The 18837-nt window shown below is 43.0% G+C and overlaps 1 protein-coding gene across 16 annotated transcripts in view; it reads left to right on the top strand.

Moving 5' to 3' along the window:
* LOC138848482 (uncharacterized) overlaps positions 1-18837 on the top strand; it is a 100820-nt gene that overhangs the window by 534 nt on the left and 81449 nt on the right. For 9 of the 16 annotated variants that reach the window (XR_016229062.1, XM_089325758.1, XM_089325760.1 and 6 more), the window contains exon 2: positions 364-586. Coding sequence is in view for 8 of the 16 variants with exons in the window: in XM_089325758.1 (XP_089181884.1) it covers positions 364-586 (223 nt within the window). In the remaining 8 variants the exon portion in view is untranslated. Of the gene's footprint in view, positions 259-337; positions 587-688; positions 1677-3191; positions 4697-18837 lie in introns of those variants that run through there. The other 7 variants (XR_016229064.1, XR_016229065.1, XR_016229060.1 and 4 more) reach the window with 7 other exon arrangements.

Here is an 18837-nt window from a genome sequence, read left to right as displayed (position 1 = left end):
GGGGTTGTGCGGAAAACTCCCGCCCCTAGGCCTGCGCCACGCTGGGTGGGGTTGAAATTGACCTCCTTGGCTCCCCCTGCCTCTCGGCTCCTATCCCGGGCTTTCCGGCTTCTGCAGTTCTGCGGAGAGGGAGGCTGGGCGCTCGTGCGCCCTGGCCGGTGGCAACCTCCGCCCAGCGCCTCGCAGGCCCGCAGGAGCTGTAAAGGGGACTCTGCAAAGGCAACGGTGGCTGGCTCGCAGCTGGTGGCGCGACGAGGGGTCTGCCCTGGGAAGGGGAGCAGCGGGGTAGTCGGGAGGAAACTGGTTCTGATCCGAACCGTGGGCTTTCCACTCTCAGTCTCATTCCCGGTTGCTCCACCACAGACCCCAGCCCAGGAACGAAACGCGATCGGCTTGGAACGCGGCTCCTGCGGGGACGGTGGCCTGGGTATTCGCCGCGCTCAGACACCTGCAGTCCCGCCACGGCTCCCGGGATCCGTTCTGCCTGCGAAGCACCGCCTGGGGTAGCGGGAACTCCGGGAGAAACGGTGCGGGAGAGCAGCCTGGCAACAGTCGCCACTTCGCCCCAGGCCGCCTCGGAAGCCAGGTGAGTGGGCGCGCCCGGGCCGGACCTTGTACTTTTTCCACAGGGGCTCGGAAAACAAAGGTTCCTCTCAACTAAATCCGCCTTCCTGCTCGCCCGTCGTAGGTGCCCAGCGGTTCCCTCCTTGGCTCTGTCGCTTTGGGGGCCGTCGGAACTCCCTGTCCGACTTAACTCATCCACTGCTTTGGGCTGAGCACCGTGCTAAACCCCTTTCCGTGGCCACGTTTAACCTCTTCCGCAAAACCGCGAGGCAGGCGGAAACGCCTCTCTGTTGTGAGTGATTTGCTTGAGGCTGGTGAGGACCCTGGCCCTGGTGCCAGGCGGAACCGTGGGCGCTTCCAGCTGCGTCTTTGGTGTCTGCCTCCGTCGGGGTACTGCTTTTGAAGCCCACCGTGCGTACCTGATGTGGTTCTGTGCAGAAAAATGTTCTCGTTTTCTTTATATGAAACCGCCGGGCATGGACCCTGACACCAGGGATGGAAAGAGTCAGTTCATGGCGGCGCGTTTCCTTTGAGGGGTACCTCCATTCCCAGTTTTCTGTACGTCTGGGAATCCCTTGTCTTCTCACCTACCCTCGATGTGGAAACTTGCCAGCTGGTACTCCTGTGTATTTTCATAGTGAGGAACTGGCTACTAGCACTGTGATATGGGATGCAGGTGCCCAAGGAGCCACAAACTCCGGGTCTCCCATGTGGGTGGCACGGGCCTAAGTACTTGAGCCATCATTTGCTGGCTCCCAGGGTGCACTAGCGGGAAGCTAGATCAGAAGTGGAGCACCTGGGTCCTGAACTAGCACTCTGCTATGGGATGCTGGTGTCCCCAGAGGCAGCTTAACCGGACGTGCCACAATGCCTGCTCCTCAAATGTTTTAACTTTTTCATTTCCTATATGAATGATGGAAGCTCGCAGAATGATGTACTAGGGCCCCCATGATGAGATGGGTCTGTGCTAACAACTTAATTGAGCCACTTGCACCTTGCCCTTGGTGTGTAGTGGCCAAGCAGAAGCTCATCTTTCTCCTTGCCTGCAAAAGGTAACCGGAACTATTTCATCGCCTTTGCAAGCAGAGGTACAATTCTTCAGTGACCCAAAGCATTACCTGTCAGTGGTCTAATAAGGGGTGGGCATTCAGACTAGCAGTTATGGTGTTCATTAGGATGCCTGCATCCCACATTGGAGTGCCTGGGTTTGATTCCCAGCTCCAGCTCACTCACAAGGGGGAGGGGGGGAGGGGAGGGAGGGAGAGGGGGAGGGGAGGGAAGGGGAGGGGGGAGAGGGGGAGGGAAATCTTCCATCCACTGGATGGCCAGAGCTGCACTGATTCGAAGTCAGGAGCCAGGAGCTTCTTCTGGGTCTCCCACACGGGTGCAGGGTCCCAGGGACTTGGGCTATCTTCTACTGCTTTCCCAGGCCATAGCAGAGAGCTGGATTGAAAATGGAGCAGCCAGGACTCAAACTGGTGCCCACATTCTAGATTTCTTATGTCTTTGATTCGATTTTGGTGGATTATATGTGTCTAGAAATCTATCCAGTTCTTTTTGACTTTCCAATTTGTTGGTATACAGCTGTTTGTTAGAAACTCCTGATGTTTTTTTTTTTTCTGTAGTATTCATTATAGCATCTCTGATTTTATTAACTTGAGTCTTCTCCCTCCCCTCTTTTTGAACCAATGGTATATCAATTTGATTTTTTTTAAAGTCTTCATTTCATTGATCTTTAGTACCTTTTTTTGGTTTCAGTTGATTTCTTTAATTTTTATTATTTTCTTCCTCTTATTAATTTTAAATTTGGTTTGTTCTTGTTTTCATAGATCTTTGAAATGCCTTGTTAGATAATTTAATTGATACCTTACCAATTGTTTTTGTTCTTACTTTAATTTTTAACAGATCCAATAATTTGCAGATACAAGTCTAAAAACATAATGACATTCCCTTCTTCCCCCCACCCTCCTTCCTTTCATTTTTTTTCAGTTTTTGAGATAGCATTTTAAATTTAAAATTAAATTGTGATAAAATTTTAAATTTAAAATTAAATTGCAATAAAAAGGCTTAATAATTCACCAAATAATAAGTTTAATAAGTAAAAAGAAAAAGACCATAGTTAAGTGGGAATATAGACAATAGCTATAAACAATAATTGAAAAAATGACTCACTCATACAGTTTTTTTTTGCCAATTAGTCATTCATTATTTCTGTCAAATAGAACCAATGACAGTGTAACAGAACTATTTCCTGTGTGGTTACAAGTTAATACTTAAGTTTATTTGGACTTTAAATCATTTCCATTCAACAGTCTATGCATCACAATGCAAAGTTACACATTACATTTTCTGTACTCTACACAGATCAGGGATAGCATGGTATTTGTTTTTTTGGGACTGGCTTATTTCACTAAGTATAATGGTTTAAAATTGGATCCATTTTGTTGCAAAAGACAGGATTTCATTCTCTTTTACAGCTGAGTTAAATATTCAATGGTATATGTATGTATATACCATATACACACACATATACACCACATATAAACATATATATCACATATATATCACATTTTCTTTATCCAATAATCACTTGATGGATATGAGTTGATTTCACATTTTTAAAAAAGATTTATTTATTTGCAGAGTTACAGACAGAGGAAGAGACAGAGTTCCTCCATCTACTGGTTTACACTCCAAATGGCCACAACAGCCAGAGCTGGATCCATCCAAAGCCAGGAGCCAGGGGCTTCCTCTGGGATTCCCCACTTAGTTGGGCCCAAGCACTTAGGCCATATTCCACTATCCTCCTAGGCCACCATCAGAGAGCTGGATTGGAAGAAGAGCAGCCAGGAAATGAACCAGTGCCCATATGGGATGCTGGCACCACAGGCAGAGGCTTAACCTGCTATGCCATAGCATGGGCCCCTGATTCCATATCTTATCTATTGTGAATTGAGCTGTAATAAACAGAAAACACTTTAATATGCTGCTTTCATTTCCTTTGGGTAAATTCCTGGGACTGAGATGGTTGGGTCATATGGTCAGATTTCTGAGGAATCTCCATATTGTCTTACACAAGGACTGTGCTAGTTTGCATTCCCATGAACAGTGAATTAAGGAGCCTTTGACCCAACAACCTCACCAGCATTTACTGTTGTGGTTTTTTTTTGTTTGTTTGTTTCTGCATGACAAATTTTGACTGGTGTGAGGTGAAATCTTATTTTGGTTTTTATTTGCATTTCTCTGATGGCTAGTGATCCTGACCATTTTTTCATATGTCTACTGGCCATTCGAATGTCATCTTTTGAAAAATGTCAGTTCAAGTTCTTTGTCCATTTTTAACTGGATTGTTTTTGTTGAGTTTGAGCTCCTGATAGGTTCTAGATATTAATCCTTTATCTGTTGCATAGTTTGAAACTATTTTCTACCATTCTGTCAGTTACCTTTTACTTTGTTGAATCTTTCCTTTGCAGTGTAGAAGCTTCTTAGAATGATGTAATCTGATTTGTCTATTTCTGCTTTTGTTGCTTGTGCTTCTAGGGTCTTTTCCAAGAAGTCTCTGTCTATGCCAATGTCTTGCAAAGTTTCCCAAATGTTCTACTCTAGTAATTGTTGGTATCAGGTTATAGATTTAGCTCTTTGATCCATTTTGAGTTGATTTTTGTATGGGTGTAATGTAGGAGTCCTGTTTCATATTCGTGTACTTGGAAATACAATTTTCCCAGCACCATTTGTTGAGGAAACTGTCCTTTCTCCAAGGATAGATTTTGGCTCCTTTGTCAAAGATTAGTAGGTTGTAGATGAGTGGATTGATTTCTGGGATTATGTTCTATTTCATTGGTCTACATGTCTATTTTTGTGCCAGTACCAAACTTTTTGATTATAACTGCCTTGTAGTATGTCTTGAAATCAGGTATTGTGATGCCTCCAGCTTTGTGTTTTGTTGTATAAGATTGCTTTAGCTATTTCGGGTCTCCTGTGTTTCCATATGAATTTTAGCATAGTTTTTTTGTAGAATTGAAAGGAATATCATTGGTATTTTGATCAGGATTGGAATGAATCTTTAAAGTGCTTTCAGTAATATGGATGTTTTAATAATATTCTTCCAATCTATGAACATGGAAGATTTTTTCCATTTTTTTGTGTCTTCTATTTCTTTATTGTTTTCATAATAAAGATCTTTCACCTCCTTGGTTGAATTTGTTCTTCGATATTTAAAGTTTTTTTTTTTTAGCTATTGTGAATAGTATTGATCTTATAAGTTCATTCTTAGCCATGACATTATTTGTGTGTACAAAGGCTATTGACTTTTGTATATTAATTTTATATCCTGCAACTTTACCAAAACTCCCTTATGAGTTCCAATAGTCTTTATTTTAATTTTTGAGAGGTAGAGTTACAGATGGAGGGAGGGAGAGACAAAGAGAGGTCTTCCACCTGCGGGTTCACTCTCCAAATGGCCACAACAGCCAGAGCTGGGCTTATTGAAGCCAGGAGTTCCTACTGGGTCTCTCATGTGGGTGCAGGAGTCCAAGTACTTGGGCAATCTCCCACTGCTTTCCCAGGCCATAAGCAGAGAGCTGGATCAAAAGATGAGCAGCCAGGACATGAAAAGCACCCACCCACTAGTCTTTAAGTGGCATTTTTTTTGGAAAACATATATAATATCATGCCATCTGCAAATAGAAATAATTTGGTTTTCTCCTTTCTAATTCATCCATTTGATTTCTTTTTCTTGCCTAATGCCTCTGGTTAAAACTTCTAGGACTATACTGAATAGCAATAGTGAAAGTGGTCAATCTTGTCTGGCTCTGGATCTTAGTGGAAATACTTCCAGCTTTTCATCATTCAATATGCTACAGGTTATGAGTTTGTAATATATTTGTTTGATTGTGCTGAAGAAAGTTCCTTCTATAGTCAATTTGCTTAAGGTTTTTAACAAATTATGCTTTCTCTGTATCTACTGAGATAATATGTTTTTTTTTATTTTTTTTTATTTTATTTTATTTTTTTTTATTTTTGGCAGTCAGAGTGGACAGTGAGAGAGAGACAGAGAGAAAGGTCTTCCTTTGCCGTTGGTTCACCCTCCAATGGCCGCCGCGGCCGGCGCGCTGCGGCCGGCGCACCGCGCTGATCCGATGGCAGGAGCCAGGAGCCGGGTGCTTTTCCTGGTCTCCCATGGGGTGCAGGGCCCAAGCACCTGGGCCATCCTCCACTGCACTCCCTGGCCACAGCAGAGGGCTGGCCTGGAAGAGGGGCAACCGGGACAGAATCCGGCGCCCCAACCGGGACTAGAACCCGGTGTGCCGGCGCCGCTAGGCGGAGGATTAGCCTAGTGAGCCGCAGCGCCGGCCCGAGATAATATGGTTTTTATTGTTCAGTTTGTTAATGTGATGTATCACATTTGTTGATTTGCATATGTTGAACCATCCCTGCCTACCAGGGATAAATTCCACTTGGTCTGACTGAATGATCTGATATGTTGTTGGATTTGATGAGCTAGTATTTATTGAAGAAATTTGCATCTATGTTCATTAGAAATACTGTTCTCTAATTTTCTTTCTTTGTTGTATCTTCTTCTAGTTTTGGAATTAAGATGATGCTGACCTAAAAGAAGGAATTTGGGAGGATTCCCTTTTCAGTTGTTTTGAATAGTTGGAGAAGAATTTGAATTAGTTCTTTTTAAAAAAATTCTGGTAGAATTCAGCAATGAAGGCATCCAGTTCTGGTCTTTTCTCTGTTGGAAATGTCTTTGTTACTGATGAAACCTCCATCTTGGTTATTGGTCTGTTTAGGTTTCATTTTTTTTTTAAATTTTTTTTCATTGTTGTAGGCTGGAAGGTAAATAAAAAGATACTTTCTATCCTACTGTACCTCCTAGCCCCTTTTAATGCCCCCAAATGTTTAGGTTTTTCAATGTGTTTGTACCTCAATTTTGGTAGATTATGTGGCCAGATATCTATCCATTTCTTCTAGATTTTCCAATTTGTTGGTATATAGCTGTTTATAGCAATTCTTTGATTCTTTTTATTTCTGTGGTATCCATTGTAACATCTTTGTTTTTAATGTTGATTTTTTCTCACCTCATTTTTTTGTTTGGTTAGTTAGGTCAATAGTATATCAATTTTTCTTTCAAAAAAACTCTTCATTGATTTTTTTTATTCATTTGTTTCAATTTTTTTTCAATTTTGTTTCAAAATTTTCTCAATTTCTTTTTCTTTCCTCCTATTCACTTGGTTTGGTTTGTTTTTCTAGGTCCTTGAGATACATTGATAGCTCATTTATTTTAGGCCTTTCCAATTTCTTAATGTAGGCACTAATTGCTATAAATTTTCCTCTTAACATTGCTTTTGTTGTATCCCATAAGTTCTGAATGTTGCATTGTTGTCCTAATTCATTTCAAGGAATCTTTTGATTTCCCTTTTGATTTGTTCAGTGACCCACTATTTATTTTGTTCCACCAGAAACCTTTTATTTAAGGAATACAAACTTCATATATTTCATAATTGCAACTTTAGGAACATGGTGATTCTTCTCACCATTTCTGCCCTCCCACCTACTCTCCCACCCCTCTTCCTCCTCCCTCTCCTATTTGCATTCTTGTTTTTTACTAAGATCTATTTTCAATTAACTTTATATACATAAGTAACTGTTAAGAGCTCAACAGATGACTTGGAAAAAAAAAAAAACTGTTCCTCAATAGTTGAGACAAGGGCTGTTCAGTCATTACTTCTCAAAGTGTCCATTTCACTTCTATAGATTGCCTTTTAGGTGCTCTATTATCACAGTCAGGGAGAACATATGGTATTTGTCCTTTTGGGATTGGCTTATTTCACTAAGTATGATGTTTTCCAGTTTCATCCTTTGTTGCAAATAACAAGATTTGATTTTTTTTTAAAATACTCTGTAGTATTCCATGGTGTACATATCCCATAACTTCTTTATCTAATCTTCAGTTGACAGGCATTTGGGTTGATCCATATCTTAGCTATTGTGAATTGAGCTGCAATAAACATGGGGGTACAGATCACTATTTCATATGCTGATTTCATTTCCCTTGGGAGTGGGATGGCTGAGTCATATGGTAGGTATATATTCAGATTTGTGAGTTATCTGCATACTGTCTTCCACAGTGGCTTTACCAGTTTACATTGCCACCAACAGTGGATTAGGGTACCTTTTCCCCCATATCCTTGCCAGCATTTGTTGTTTGGCTTTCATACAGAAATCAACATTCTAACATGACCCACTGTTTATACAGGAGCATGTTGTCAGTCTCCTTGTGTCTGCATATTTTCTAGATTCTTAAGTTGTTGATTTCCAGTTTCATCCCATTGTGTGTTTTTTTAAAGATTTCATATATTTATTTGAGAGGTAAAGTTATAGCCATGAGAAGGCGAGATGGAGAGAGAGGTCTTCATCCACTGGTTCACTCCCCAAATGGCCACAGTAGCTAGAGCTAAGCCAGTTTTAAGCCAGGATCCAGGAACTTCTTCTGGGTCTCCCAGGCAGGTGCAGGAGCCCAAGCGCTTGGGCCATCCTCTATTGCTTTCCCAGGCCATTGCAGAGAGCTGGATCAGAATTGGAGCAGCCAGGACATGAACCAGTGATCGTATGGGATGCTGGCACTGCAGGCAGAGGATTAACCTACTGCGCCACAGCACCAGCTCCATCCCATTGTTGTCAGAGATATATGGTATGACCTCAATTTTATTAAATTTGTTGAGACTTACTTTATGGCCTAGCATATGGTCTGTCCTAGAGAAAGTTCCATGCACTAATGAAAAGAATATGTATTCTGCACCTCTGGGATGAAATGTTCTGTAGATATCAAATCCATTTTGTCCATAGTGTAGATTAGCTCTTGTGGTTTGTGTGTGTGTGTAATTTTCTTTCTAATCAATCTGTCCATCAATGAAAGTGGGGTGTTGAAATCCTCCATTACTATTGTAATGGAGTCTGTCTCCTTTAGAACTATTAACATTTGTTTTAAATAGCCAGGTACCCTGGCATTGGATGCTCATACATTTATGATAGTCACATCTTCTGTTGAATTGATCCCTTAATCATTACATAGTGCCCTTGTTTGTCTCTCTCTTTACAGTTTTTGTGTTAAAGTCTATTTTTTATGATATTAGGATGACTACAACTGCTTATTTTTGCTTTCTGTTAGTATGGAATATCTTTTTCCTACTCATTTTCAGTCTGCTTGCATCTTTGTTGATGAGGTGTCCCTCTTGTAGGCAACAAGGAGATGGGTCTTATTTTTTAATCCATTCAGCTAAGCTGGGTCTTTTAATTGGATTATTCAGGACATTTACATTCAAGGTTACTATTGACAATTAATTACTTGACCCTGCCATTTTTCTGTAAATATTCCTATTGCTTGCTTTTGTACTTTTACTAGGAGATTTTTTGCCTTCACATTCTTTTCATCGTGATGACTATCTTTCTGTGTTTTGTGTGTAGCATTTCCTTAAGCATCTTTTGTAAAGCTGGATGAGTGGTGACAAATCTTTCAATTTCTGTTTGTTATGGAATGTTTTTCTTTCACTTTCATTCATAAATGAAACTTTTCAGGGTACAGTATTCTGGGTTGAGGGTTTTTTTTGTTGACAGAGTGGACAGTGAGAGAGAGACAGAGAGAAAGGTCTTCCTTTGCTGTTGGTTCACCCTCCAATGGCTGGCGCGTTGCGGCCGGCGCACCGCGCTGATCCGATGGCAGGAGCCAGGTACTTATCCTGGTCTCCCATGGGGTGCAGGGCCCAAGCACTTGGTCATCCTCCATTGTACTCCCTGGCCACAGCAGAGAGCTGGCCTGGAAGAGGGGCAACTGGGATAGAATCTGGCGCCCCGACCGGGACTAGAACCCGGTGTGCCAGCGCCGCAAGGCGGAGGATTAGCCTAGTGAGCCGTGGCACCGCCTGAATATGCCTTCTAATCCATTGTCTTTCTACACCTTCAGGAACTCCTTAGACACATATATTGGGTTGTTCCAGATTTTCCCATATTTCTTGAATATTGTTTTAAATTTTAAAAATTTCTTTATTTGAGGTATTTCCTAAGATGTGTATTCAAGCTCAAATATTCTTTCTTCTGTCTCATGAAGTCTATTGTTAAGGCTTTCCACTGTATTTATTTATTTGACATTGAATTCTTCATCTCTAATATTTCAGTTTGATTTCTCTTCAAAATATGTTATGTGAAGATTTTTCATCCATGTCATGAGTGGATTTTTTCAACTCATGAATTTGCTTTTCATTGCTTCTGAATGACCCTATGATCATTCTTTTGAATTCCTTTTCAAGCATTTCATCAATCTCTTCACATTGTAATATTGAAGTGTTGCTTCTTTTGGGAGTCATTTTGTCTCTTTGTTTCTTGTATTTCTGTATTTATTTTTAGCCACTTATGAAAACACTCATTGGTTTTCTCCACTGATAGTTTTTATCTTAGAACTATGCTTCTGTGGCTTCTGTGGCTTAATGGAGTGTCTGGTCATTCAGTGAATACCCAAGAGGTGTGTACTGGGTGGGGCCAGAGATACCTGGTCAGTTCTCAAGGTTGGGTGAGAATTCAAGGTGACACCCAAGTTGGGCATGGTAGTCCTCCTCTATTGTCAGCAGGGAGTAGGGTATGGTCATGCATATTGGTGTAATCATAACCTCACTTCCTTTCTTCCAAAGTGATTAATGTCCAGGATTAGATCATAGTGGGCACTACCCTCACCTGTGCTAGAGCATGAACCAAACAAAGGATCTGTGCAGGCTCTTGGCTGCTGGGGTCCTGAGTTGTGCATGTCCACACCCTCTATGAGATCTACAATGTCCCTCTAATTTGCTTGGAGTTTCCTCTGCAGTTTTCTCCCTAACTCTTCTCTAAGATTGTACTCTCTCCACCTTTTTAAACTATCTTCCCCTACACTAGAGCAGTAAGCTCCCTCCCTATTATGCCATCTTAGAATTTCTCCACCAAACTTCTTAACTGAAGAATCAACATGGGTGAGAAGAGAGAAGATAAGAGATGAAGGCATGTGGTGGAATGAGAAGGCCATGTCAAGATGGCCACCAGCAAGCGAGTGTCAGTTACTCAGGAATGGCTTTGGAACTGACCTGGCAATGGAGCCTGCCTGGCAACAGGCTGTGAATGGCTAGGGCATAAACTGCCCCTTGACTGGATTGGCTGCCTCAGCTATATAAGCGTCTGTACCAACTGAAATAAACGAGTCTGCGAGCTGCTCGCCTCTAGCCCACTTTCACTTGACTCCTGGGGTCTTTGTGGTGACTCCGTGGCTCTTGCCCCACTGCGCTCCTCCTTTCAGAACAAATCTACAGCAACAAAGGCAAAGTCATTTTTGTGATGGAAATCAATCTCAGTACCGTCAACAGTTGACATTGCCAGACTTCCTTCTTTGCTTATTTCATATTTGGTCCTGTGCACCCTTGAATTCTTAGAGGTGTGCTTCTCATAGTTGTCTAAGTTTCTGAGATGATAAATCAGTCCCAGACAGCATCCACCTACTTTACGCATTCTTGTTTCCTTCCTCCTCCCTGGGAAAAATCTAAATCTGTGATCTCAATGTTAGAAGTTGACTCTGGGCCAGCACCGCAGCTCACTAGGATAATCCTCCTCCTGCTGTGCCGGCACTCGGGGTTCTAGTCCTGGTTGGGGTGCCAGTTCTGTCATGGTTGCTCCTCTTCCAGTCCAGCTCTCTGCTGTGGCCTGGGAGTATAGTGGAGGATGGCCCAGGTGCTTGGGCCCTGCACTTGCATGGGAGACCAGGAGGAAGCACCTGGCTCCTGGCTTTGGACCGGCGCAGCACGCCAGCCGTAGCAGCCGTTTGGGGGGTGAACCAATGGAAGGAAGACCTTTCTGTCTCTCTCTCTCTCACACAGTCTAACTCTGCCTGTCAAAAAAAAAATTAGTTGGTTGTAGATGTGTGAATTGATTTCTAGGGTTTCTACTGTGTTCCTTTGGTCTGCACATCTACTTTTGTGGCAATCACAGGCTGTTTTGATCATAACTGCTTTGTAGTATGTCTTGAAATCTAGTATTGTGATGCCTCCAACATTGTTTTTGTTATTTAATATTGCCTTAGCTATTCAGGATCTCTTGTGTTTCCATGTGAATTTTAGCTTTTTTTTTCCTTGATCTGAGAACAATGTCATTAGTATTTTGATTGGGATTGCATTGAATCTATGAATTCCTTTGTGTAGTATGGACACTTTGACAATATTCTTCCAATCCATGAACATGGAAGTTTTCTTTTGCATTTTTTGTGTCTTCTACTTCTTAATGTTTTGAAATTTTCATCAGATCTTTCACATCCTTGGTTAAATTTATTCCAAGACATTTGATATTTTTTGTAGCTCTTATGCATTAGACTGATCTTAGAAGTTCTTTCTCAGTTATGGCATTGTCTGTGTATACAAAGGCTATTGATTTTTGTTTGTCCATTTTCTGTCCTGCAAGTTTACCAAACTCTTATGAGTACCGATAATCTCACAGTGGAGTCTTTTGGTTTCTCTATATGTAGAATCAAGTCATCTGCAAACAGGGGTAATTTGACTTGTTCCTTTCCAATTTGTATCCCTTTGATTTCTTTTTTATTTTCTAATGGCTCTGGCCAGATCTTCCAGAACTGTATTGAATAGCAATGGTGAAAGTGAACACCTTGTCTAGTTCTGGATCTTAGTGGAAATGCTTCCAACTTTTACTCATTCAATAAGATGATGGCTGTGGCTTTGTCATATATTGCCTTACTTATATTGAGGAATGATCATTCTATACCCAATATGCTTAAGATTTTTATCATGAATGGATATTGTATTTTATCAAATGCTTTATTTGTATCTATTGAGATAATCATATGGCTTTTATTCAGTTTGCTAACATGATGTATCACATTTATTGATTTGCAGATGTTGAACCACACTTGCATACCAGGGATAAATCACACTTGGTCCAAGTGAATGATCTTTCTGATTGTTGTATTCAACTAGCTAGTATTCTTGAGGATCTTTGCATCTATGTTCATCAGTAATATTGGTCTATAGTTTTTTTTTCTTTATCTTTTTCTAGTTTTGGAATTAAGGTGATGCTGGCCTCATAGAGGGAGTTTGAGAAGATCCTCTCCATTTCAACTGTGTTAAATATTTTGAAAAGAATTGTAGTTACTTCTTTAAATGTCTGGTAGAATTCAGCAGCAAAGCCATCTGTGCCTGGTCTATTCTTTTTTGGCAGGGTCTTTATTACTGATTCAATCTTTATCTTGTTTATTGGTCTGTTCAGGTTTCTATGTCTTCATGACTCAATTTTGGTAGGTTGTATTTGTCCAGAAATCTGTCTAGTTCTTCTAGATTTTCTAATTTGTTGGTATATAGCTGTTTGTGGTAATTCCTAATGATTCTTTTTAGTTCTGTGGTGTCCATTGTAACATCTCTGATTTTATTAATTTGAGTCTTCTCCCATCTCTTTTTTTGGTTAGTTGGCACAATGTGCATCTTTTGTATTTTTCTTTTTTATTATTTGACAGAGTTAGAGAGAGAGAGAGAGAGAGAGAGAAGAAAGATCTTCCTTCCGTTAGTTCACCCCACAAATGGCCATTATGGCTGGAACTATGCCGATCTGAAGCCAGGAGCCAGGTGCTTCCTCCTGGTCTCCCATGCGAGTGCAGGGCCCAAGCACTTGGGCCATCCTCCACTGCCTTCCTGGACCACAGCAGAGAGCTGGACTGGAAGAGGAGCAGCCGGGACTAGAACCCAGGGCCCATATGGGATGCTGGCGCAGCAAGTGGAGGATTAACCAAGTGAGCCACGGCATCAGCCCCCTGTATTTTTTTTTCAATTTTGTTGATTTATTCTCTAATTCTAATTATTTCTTTCCTTCTATTTTTGGGTTTGGTTTGTTGTCTAAGTCCTTGAGATGCATTGATAGCTCATTTATTTGGTTCCTTTCCCTTTTACCAATGTAAGCACCAATTGCTATAAACTTCCCTCTTAGTACTGCTTTTGCGGTATCCCATATGTTTTGATATGATGCATTATCTTCATACATTTACATAAATTTTCTGATTACTCTTTTGATTTCAATGACTCACTGTTCATTCAGGAACATGTTGTTCAATTTCCAGGCCTTTGTATATGTTCTAGAGATTCTTGAGTTTTTAATCTCCAGCTTCATTCCATCATGAAAAATGCATGATATGATTTCTATTTATTGGAATTTGTTGAGACTTGCTTTTTGGCCTAGTAAATGGTCTATCCTAGAGAAGGTTCTGTGCACTGATCAGAAGAATATGTATTCTGCCCCTGTGGGATGAAAAGTTCTGTAGATATTGATTAGGTCCATTTGGCCTATAGTTCTGATTAGTTCTGTTGTTTCTTTGTTGATTTTCTGTCTGGTTGATCTATCCACTGGGGAAAGTGGAGTATTGAAGTCCCCCATTACTCTTGTATTGGAGTCTATGTCTCTCTTTATAAACATTAACATTTCTTTTAAATACTCAGGTGCCCTGAAATTGGGTGCATATACATTTATTATAGTAAGATCTTCCTGTTGAATTGATACCTTAGTCATTATATAATTGCCTTCTATGTCTCTTTTAACAGTTGTATTAAAATCTATTTTTCTGATAATTAGGATGGGTATACCTGCTCTATTTGCTTTCTGTTATCTTTTTCCATCCTTTCCTTTTCAGTCTATATACATCTTTGTTGGTGAGCTGTATTATGTGTATTTCTTGTAGGCAGCAAAATAATGGGTCTTGCTTTTTAATCCATTCAATTAGTGTGTATTTTTTTAACTGGAGAGTTGGGGCCATTTACATTCAAGGTTACTATTTATAAGTAATGACTTGGCCCTGCTATTTGCTATTTCTCCATAAATAAATAGTCCTATTGTTTCCTTTGGATTTCCTTTGCACTTTTACTGGGATATTTCTGCCTTCACATTCTTTAAAATGGTAACTGCCTTTCTGTGTTTCTATGTGTAGCACATCTTTAAGCATCATTCACATGGCTGGACAAATGGTGACAAATTCTTTTTTTTTTTTGACTGGCAGAGTGTACAGTGAGAGAGAGAGAGAGAGAAAGGTCTTTTTCCGTTGGTTCACCCCCCCCCCCCCCCAGTGGCTGCTGCGGCTGGTGCGCTGTGGCTGGCACACCGTGCTGATCCAAAGCCTGGAGCCAGGTGCTTCTCCTGGTCTCCCATGTGGGTGCAGGGCCCAAGCACTTGGGCCATCCTCCACTGCACTCCTGGGCCACAGCAGAGAGCTGGACTGGAAGAGGAGTGACCAGGACTAGAACCTGGCACCCATATGGGATGCTGGCGCCACAGGCGGAGGATTAACCAAATGAGCCATGGCACCGGCCCCCCAAAGTACAACTTTTGAATTATAGTGGCTTTTGCCCCCATAACCTCCCTCCCACCTCCCACTCCCTCTCCCATCCCATTCTTCATCAAGATTCATTTTCAATTATCTTTATATACAGAAGATCAACTTAGTATATACTAAGTAACGATTTCAACAGTCTGCACCCACACAGACACACAAGGTATAAAGTGCTGTTTGAGTAGTAGTTTTACCATTAATTCGCATAGTACAACACATTAAGGACAGAGACCCTACATGGGGAGCAGGTGTACAATGACTCCCGTTGTTGATTTAACAGTTGACACTTTTGTTTCTGGCATCAGTAGTCACCCTAGGCTCTTGTCAGGAGTTGCCACGGCTATGGAAGCCTCTTGAGTTCACCAACTCAGATCTTATTTAGACAAGGCTATAGTCAAAGTGGAAGTTCTCTCCTCCCTTCAGAGAAAGGTACCTAACGTGGAGCTTATTTTTAAGCTGTATTTATTTTTTTTATTTTTTATTTTTTTTTTTGACAGGCAGAGTGGACAGAGAGAGACAGAGAGAAAGGTCTTCCTTTGCCGTTGGTTCACCCTCCAATGGCTGCCGCGGCCAGCGCGCTGCGGCCGGCGCACTGCGCTGATCTGATGGCAGGAGCCAGGTACTTCTCCTGGTCTCCCATGGGGTGCAGGGCCCAAGCACCTGGGCCATCCTCCACTGCACTCCCTGGCCACAGCAGAGAGCTGGCCTGGAAGAGGGGCAACCGGGACAGAATCCGGCGCCCCGACCGGGACTAGAACCCGGTGTGCCGGCGCCACAGGCAGAGGATTAGCCTAGTGAGCCGCGGCGCCGGCCTAGCTGTATTTATTTATATGACATGCAGAGTTGGAGGGAGAGGGAAAGAGGGAGGGAGGCAAGAAAGGAGGGCTATCTTCCATCACCTGGTTCAGTCTTCAAATACCTGCAATGGCCTGGGCTGGGCCAGGGGCCCCAGAAGCTCTCTGGCCACCTTCAGCTGCCTTCACTGGCACAGCCGCAGGGATCTGGATAGGAAGTGAGACAGCCAGGACTCCAGCTGATGCTCATATGGGATGCCAGCATCGCAGGTGGTGGCCTAATCTGCACCACAACACTGGCCCCTAACACGGACTTTTAACTCTCCAGTTACTATGGAAGCCTCTGCCACTAAGTGACTTTGACTTCAGCACCCTCTTGCTTCTTATGCATACATTACAGGTAGCCTAAAAAGGCACTGGGTGCATTCCTGAAATTCTTCTTGACTCTCCTCTTGAGATTCTTCACTAGAAGAAAATGTTTAAAAACCCAAACCTATGATTGATGTGGAAACTCTTGGGTACTAGTGGCTGCTTGCACGCTCTCTCTGTCTCTCTGAGATTAAAAAGGAAATTTTCCTTTCAGTCCTGAAGAAGTTTGACTTTGACCTGGAAGAGTATTTTTGACAAGGTCCTGAAGTTGGGGGGGGGGGTGCACCTGTGGAAACAGCCTGACTGGCCTCAGTTGTCTGAATTTCCTGAGACACTGCCTGGGTGACGGGTGGAAAGGACCCGGCACCAGCTCCTCGCCCTGCCCGGGCACAGGTGCTACTGCTCCTCAGGGCTGGTGTTGCCATCCTTCTAACCCACTGGGTCCTACCAGGCCCGAGATAAACTTCCTTAGACTCCGTGCGTCTTGGTGGATCTGTGTCTCCTGGGAAGTCAGCTGATGGGAGCAGAGGTGCTACAGGAATGAAACTGCTGTGTTCTTTCTAACATTATTAGTGCTGTTGTTAAAATGACTGACATGGGAGCAAGGCTGCCACTGCTGGCTGCCGTGACCATCACAGAGCCTGGGAGGGCAGAGAAGGACGCAGTGGGTGGGGCTGACTCCCCCCGCATACCTCCTGCATGTCCCTCCGTGCCGCACTTTATTTTTAGGTTTTACCTTCTGCAGCACTTGACCTTTTGCCTGGATAGAGCAGCGTGCTTTGGAGCTCAGACACACAGCCCTCCCTCTCCCATGCAACCCGGGGGATGTACATGTACTTATTTTTGAAGGCATGTGTGGATATAGTATATATTTTGGAAGTAATCTTAACAAAAACCCAACATTTTTATGTTAGGATTTGAAGGAGAATATACCCCCAAAAGTTTTCCTGTGACTCACTCATGGAGTATTCTAAATCACTGTGAAAATAATAGCAGGTGTTTTTATCAAATGGTAGTCTACTTTGTACTACCTCACGACTTTTAAAATTGATGTTACTGGCCGGCGCCGCGGCTCACTAGGCTAATCCTCCGCCTAGCGGCGCCGGCACACCGGGTTCTAGTCCCGGTCGGGGCGCCGGATTCTGTCCCGGTTGCCCCTCTTCCAGGCCAGCCCTCTGCTGTGGCCCAGGGAGTGCAGTGGAGGATGGCCCAGGTGCTTGGGCCCTGCACCCCATGGGAGACCAGGAAAAGCACCTGGCTCCTGGCTCCTGCCATCGGATCAGCGCGGTGCGCCGGCCGCAGCGCGCCGGCCGCGGCGGCCACTGGAGGGTGAACCAACGGCAAAGGAAGACCTTTCTCTCTGTCTCTCTCTCTCACTGTCCACTCTGCCTGTAAAAAAAAAAAAAAAATTGATGTTACTGATATGAAACTTAGTGGATTTATGTACACAGAAATGACTAATTTTCTGAAATGTAGAAAAAATTATCACATTGTTATACTTTTTAATGGTTGCAAGAGACCAAGTAGTACCCCAAATTAAAGTGCTAAATATCCAAACTGATAAGGAATATACTTAAATGCACTGCTCAATGACAGCTTAAGTTCTGGGTGATCTCACTATTGTGCAAATATTAGAGAATGCACTTAGACAAACTAAGACAGCTAGGATGTGACTGGGCGATATAATCTTAGGGGACCACTGTGTTGTGCGAACTCTGTCGATGACCAAGAAGTCTTTGTGCAGCACATGACTGTAATTTTGGGAAGCATGCGCTGGAACCTTGTTCAGTATTGTCCCAGGATGAGTACTGGGACACCAGGTACTCAGCAATGTAATCCAGTATGACAGGACTCCTTGCTGCCTCGTCCCTGTCACCTTCAACCGTGTCTCCACCGATATTTCATCATACAGCTCAAGCATTTTCTAAATGCTATGCCTCTAAGAACCCTCCTAGGGCCTTGCAACTTGTTCTGGCAACTTTCTACCCCTGTCTCCCTGGCAAATTGTTTCTGAAGAGTTAGCTGCTCTTCCTGCTGTCCATCGTCATGCAGTCCGTGGGCTGCAGCGCTCCCACCTGTTGGAGATGCGCTCTCCCTGAGCTTGCCATGGACCCCCACGTTGTTAAATAAATCATGTGCTCTAGTCCTTGTTTGATTTCTCTGAAATATTTATTTCATTGCCCACCCATGCCTTTCTGAACGCGTATTTATTTAGCTTCTATGATGTAATTCTCCTGAGTTTGCTCTCTCTCTGGATTTTCCTTTATGGATTCCTTTGTAGGCTCTAGTTCCTGTCCAGTGAGTTTTCTTCTTTTGTGTGTTCTTGGAAATTCTCCCACAGTCGCCTCCAGTGGTGCCTTTCCTGTCTCCGTGAGAGCAAAGGCATGAGTTAGGGCACAGAGTGAATGTGCTGATAAAATGAACACTCTTCACTTTGCAGCTAGTCCAGCCCGCCTTCCTCACCCCTACCCCACCTCTCCACCACCCCCACCCAGAGGGAGAGGTGCTGCTCAGATGGTCCTCGGCCAATACTCTCAGGCCTATTGGGTGTCCATTGGCAGTCCTCTGGGCAAAGCCCAGATGGAGTGGGACACTCCTGGGGTAGCTGCTTCCACAGTAGCAGGTGTGTGTGTGTAGGGGGGGCATGCCACTTCTCCTCTGCCCTGTTTCCTGTATTTATCTTGCTTCACTACTGTGGGGAGCAGCCCGGACTGGACT

The sequence above is a fragment of the Oryctolagus cuniculus genome, chromosome 2 (genome assembly GCF_051225735.1).
Source record: "Oryctolagus cuniculus isolate XC-2025 breed Fujian yellow rabbit chromosome 2, ASM5122573v1, whole genome shotgun sequence".
NCBI classification, from domain to species: domain Eukaryota; kingdom Metazoa; phylum Chordata; class Mammalia; order Lagomorpha; family Leporidae; genus Oryctolagus; species Oryctolagus cuniculus.
This window is presented reverse-complemented; position numbering and strand designations above follow the sequence as displayed.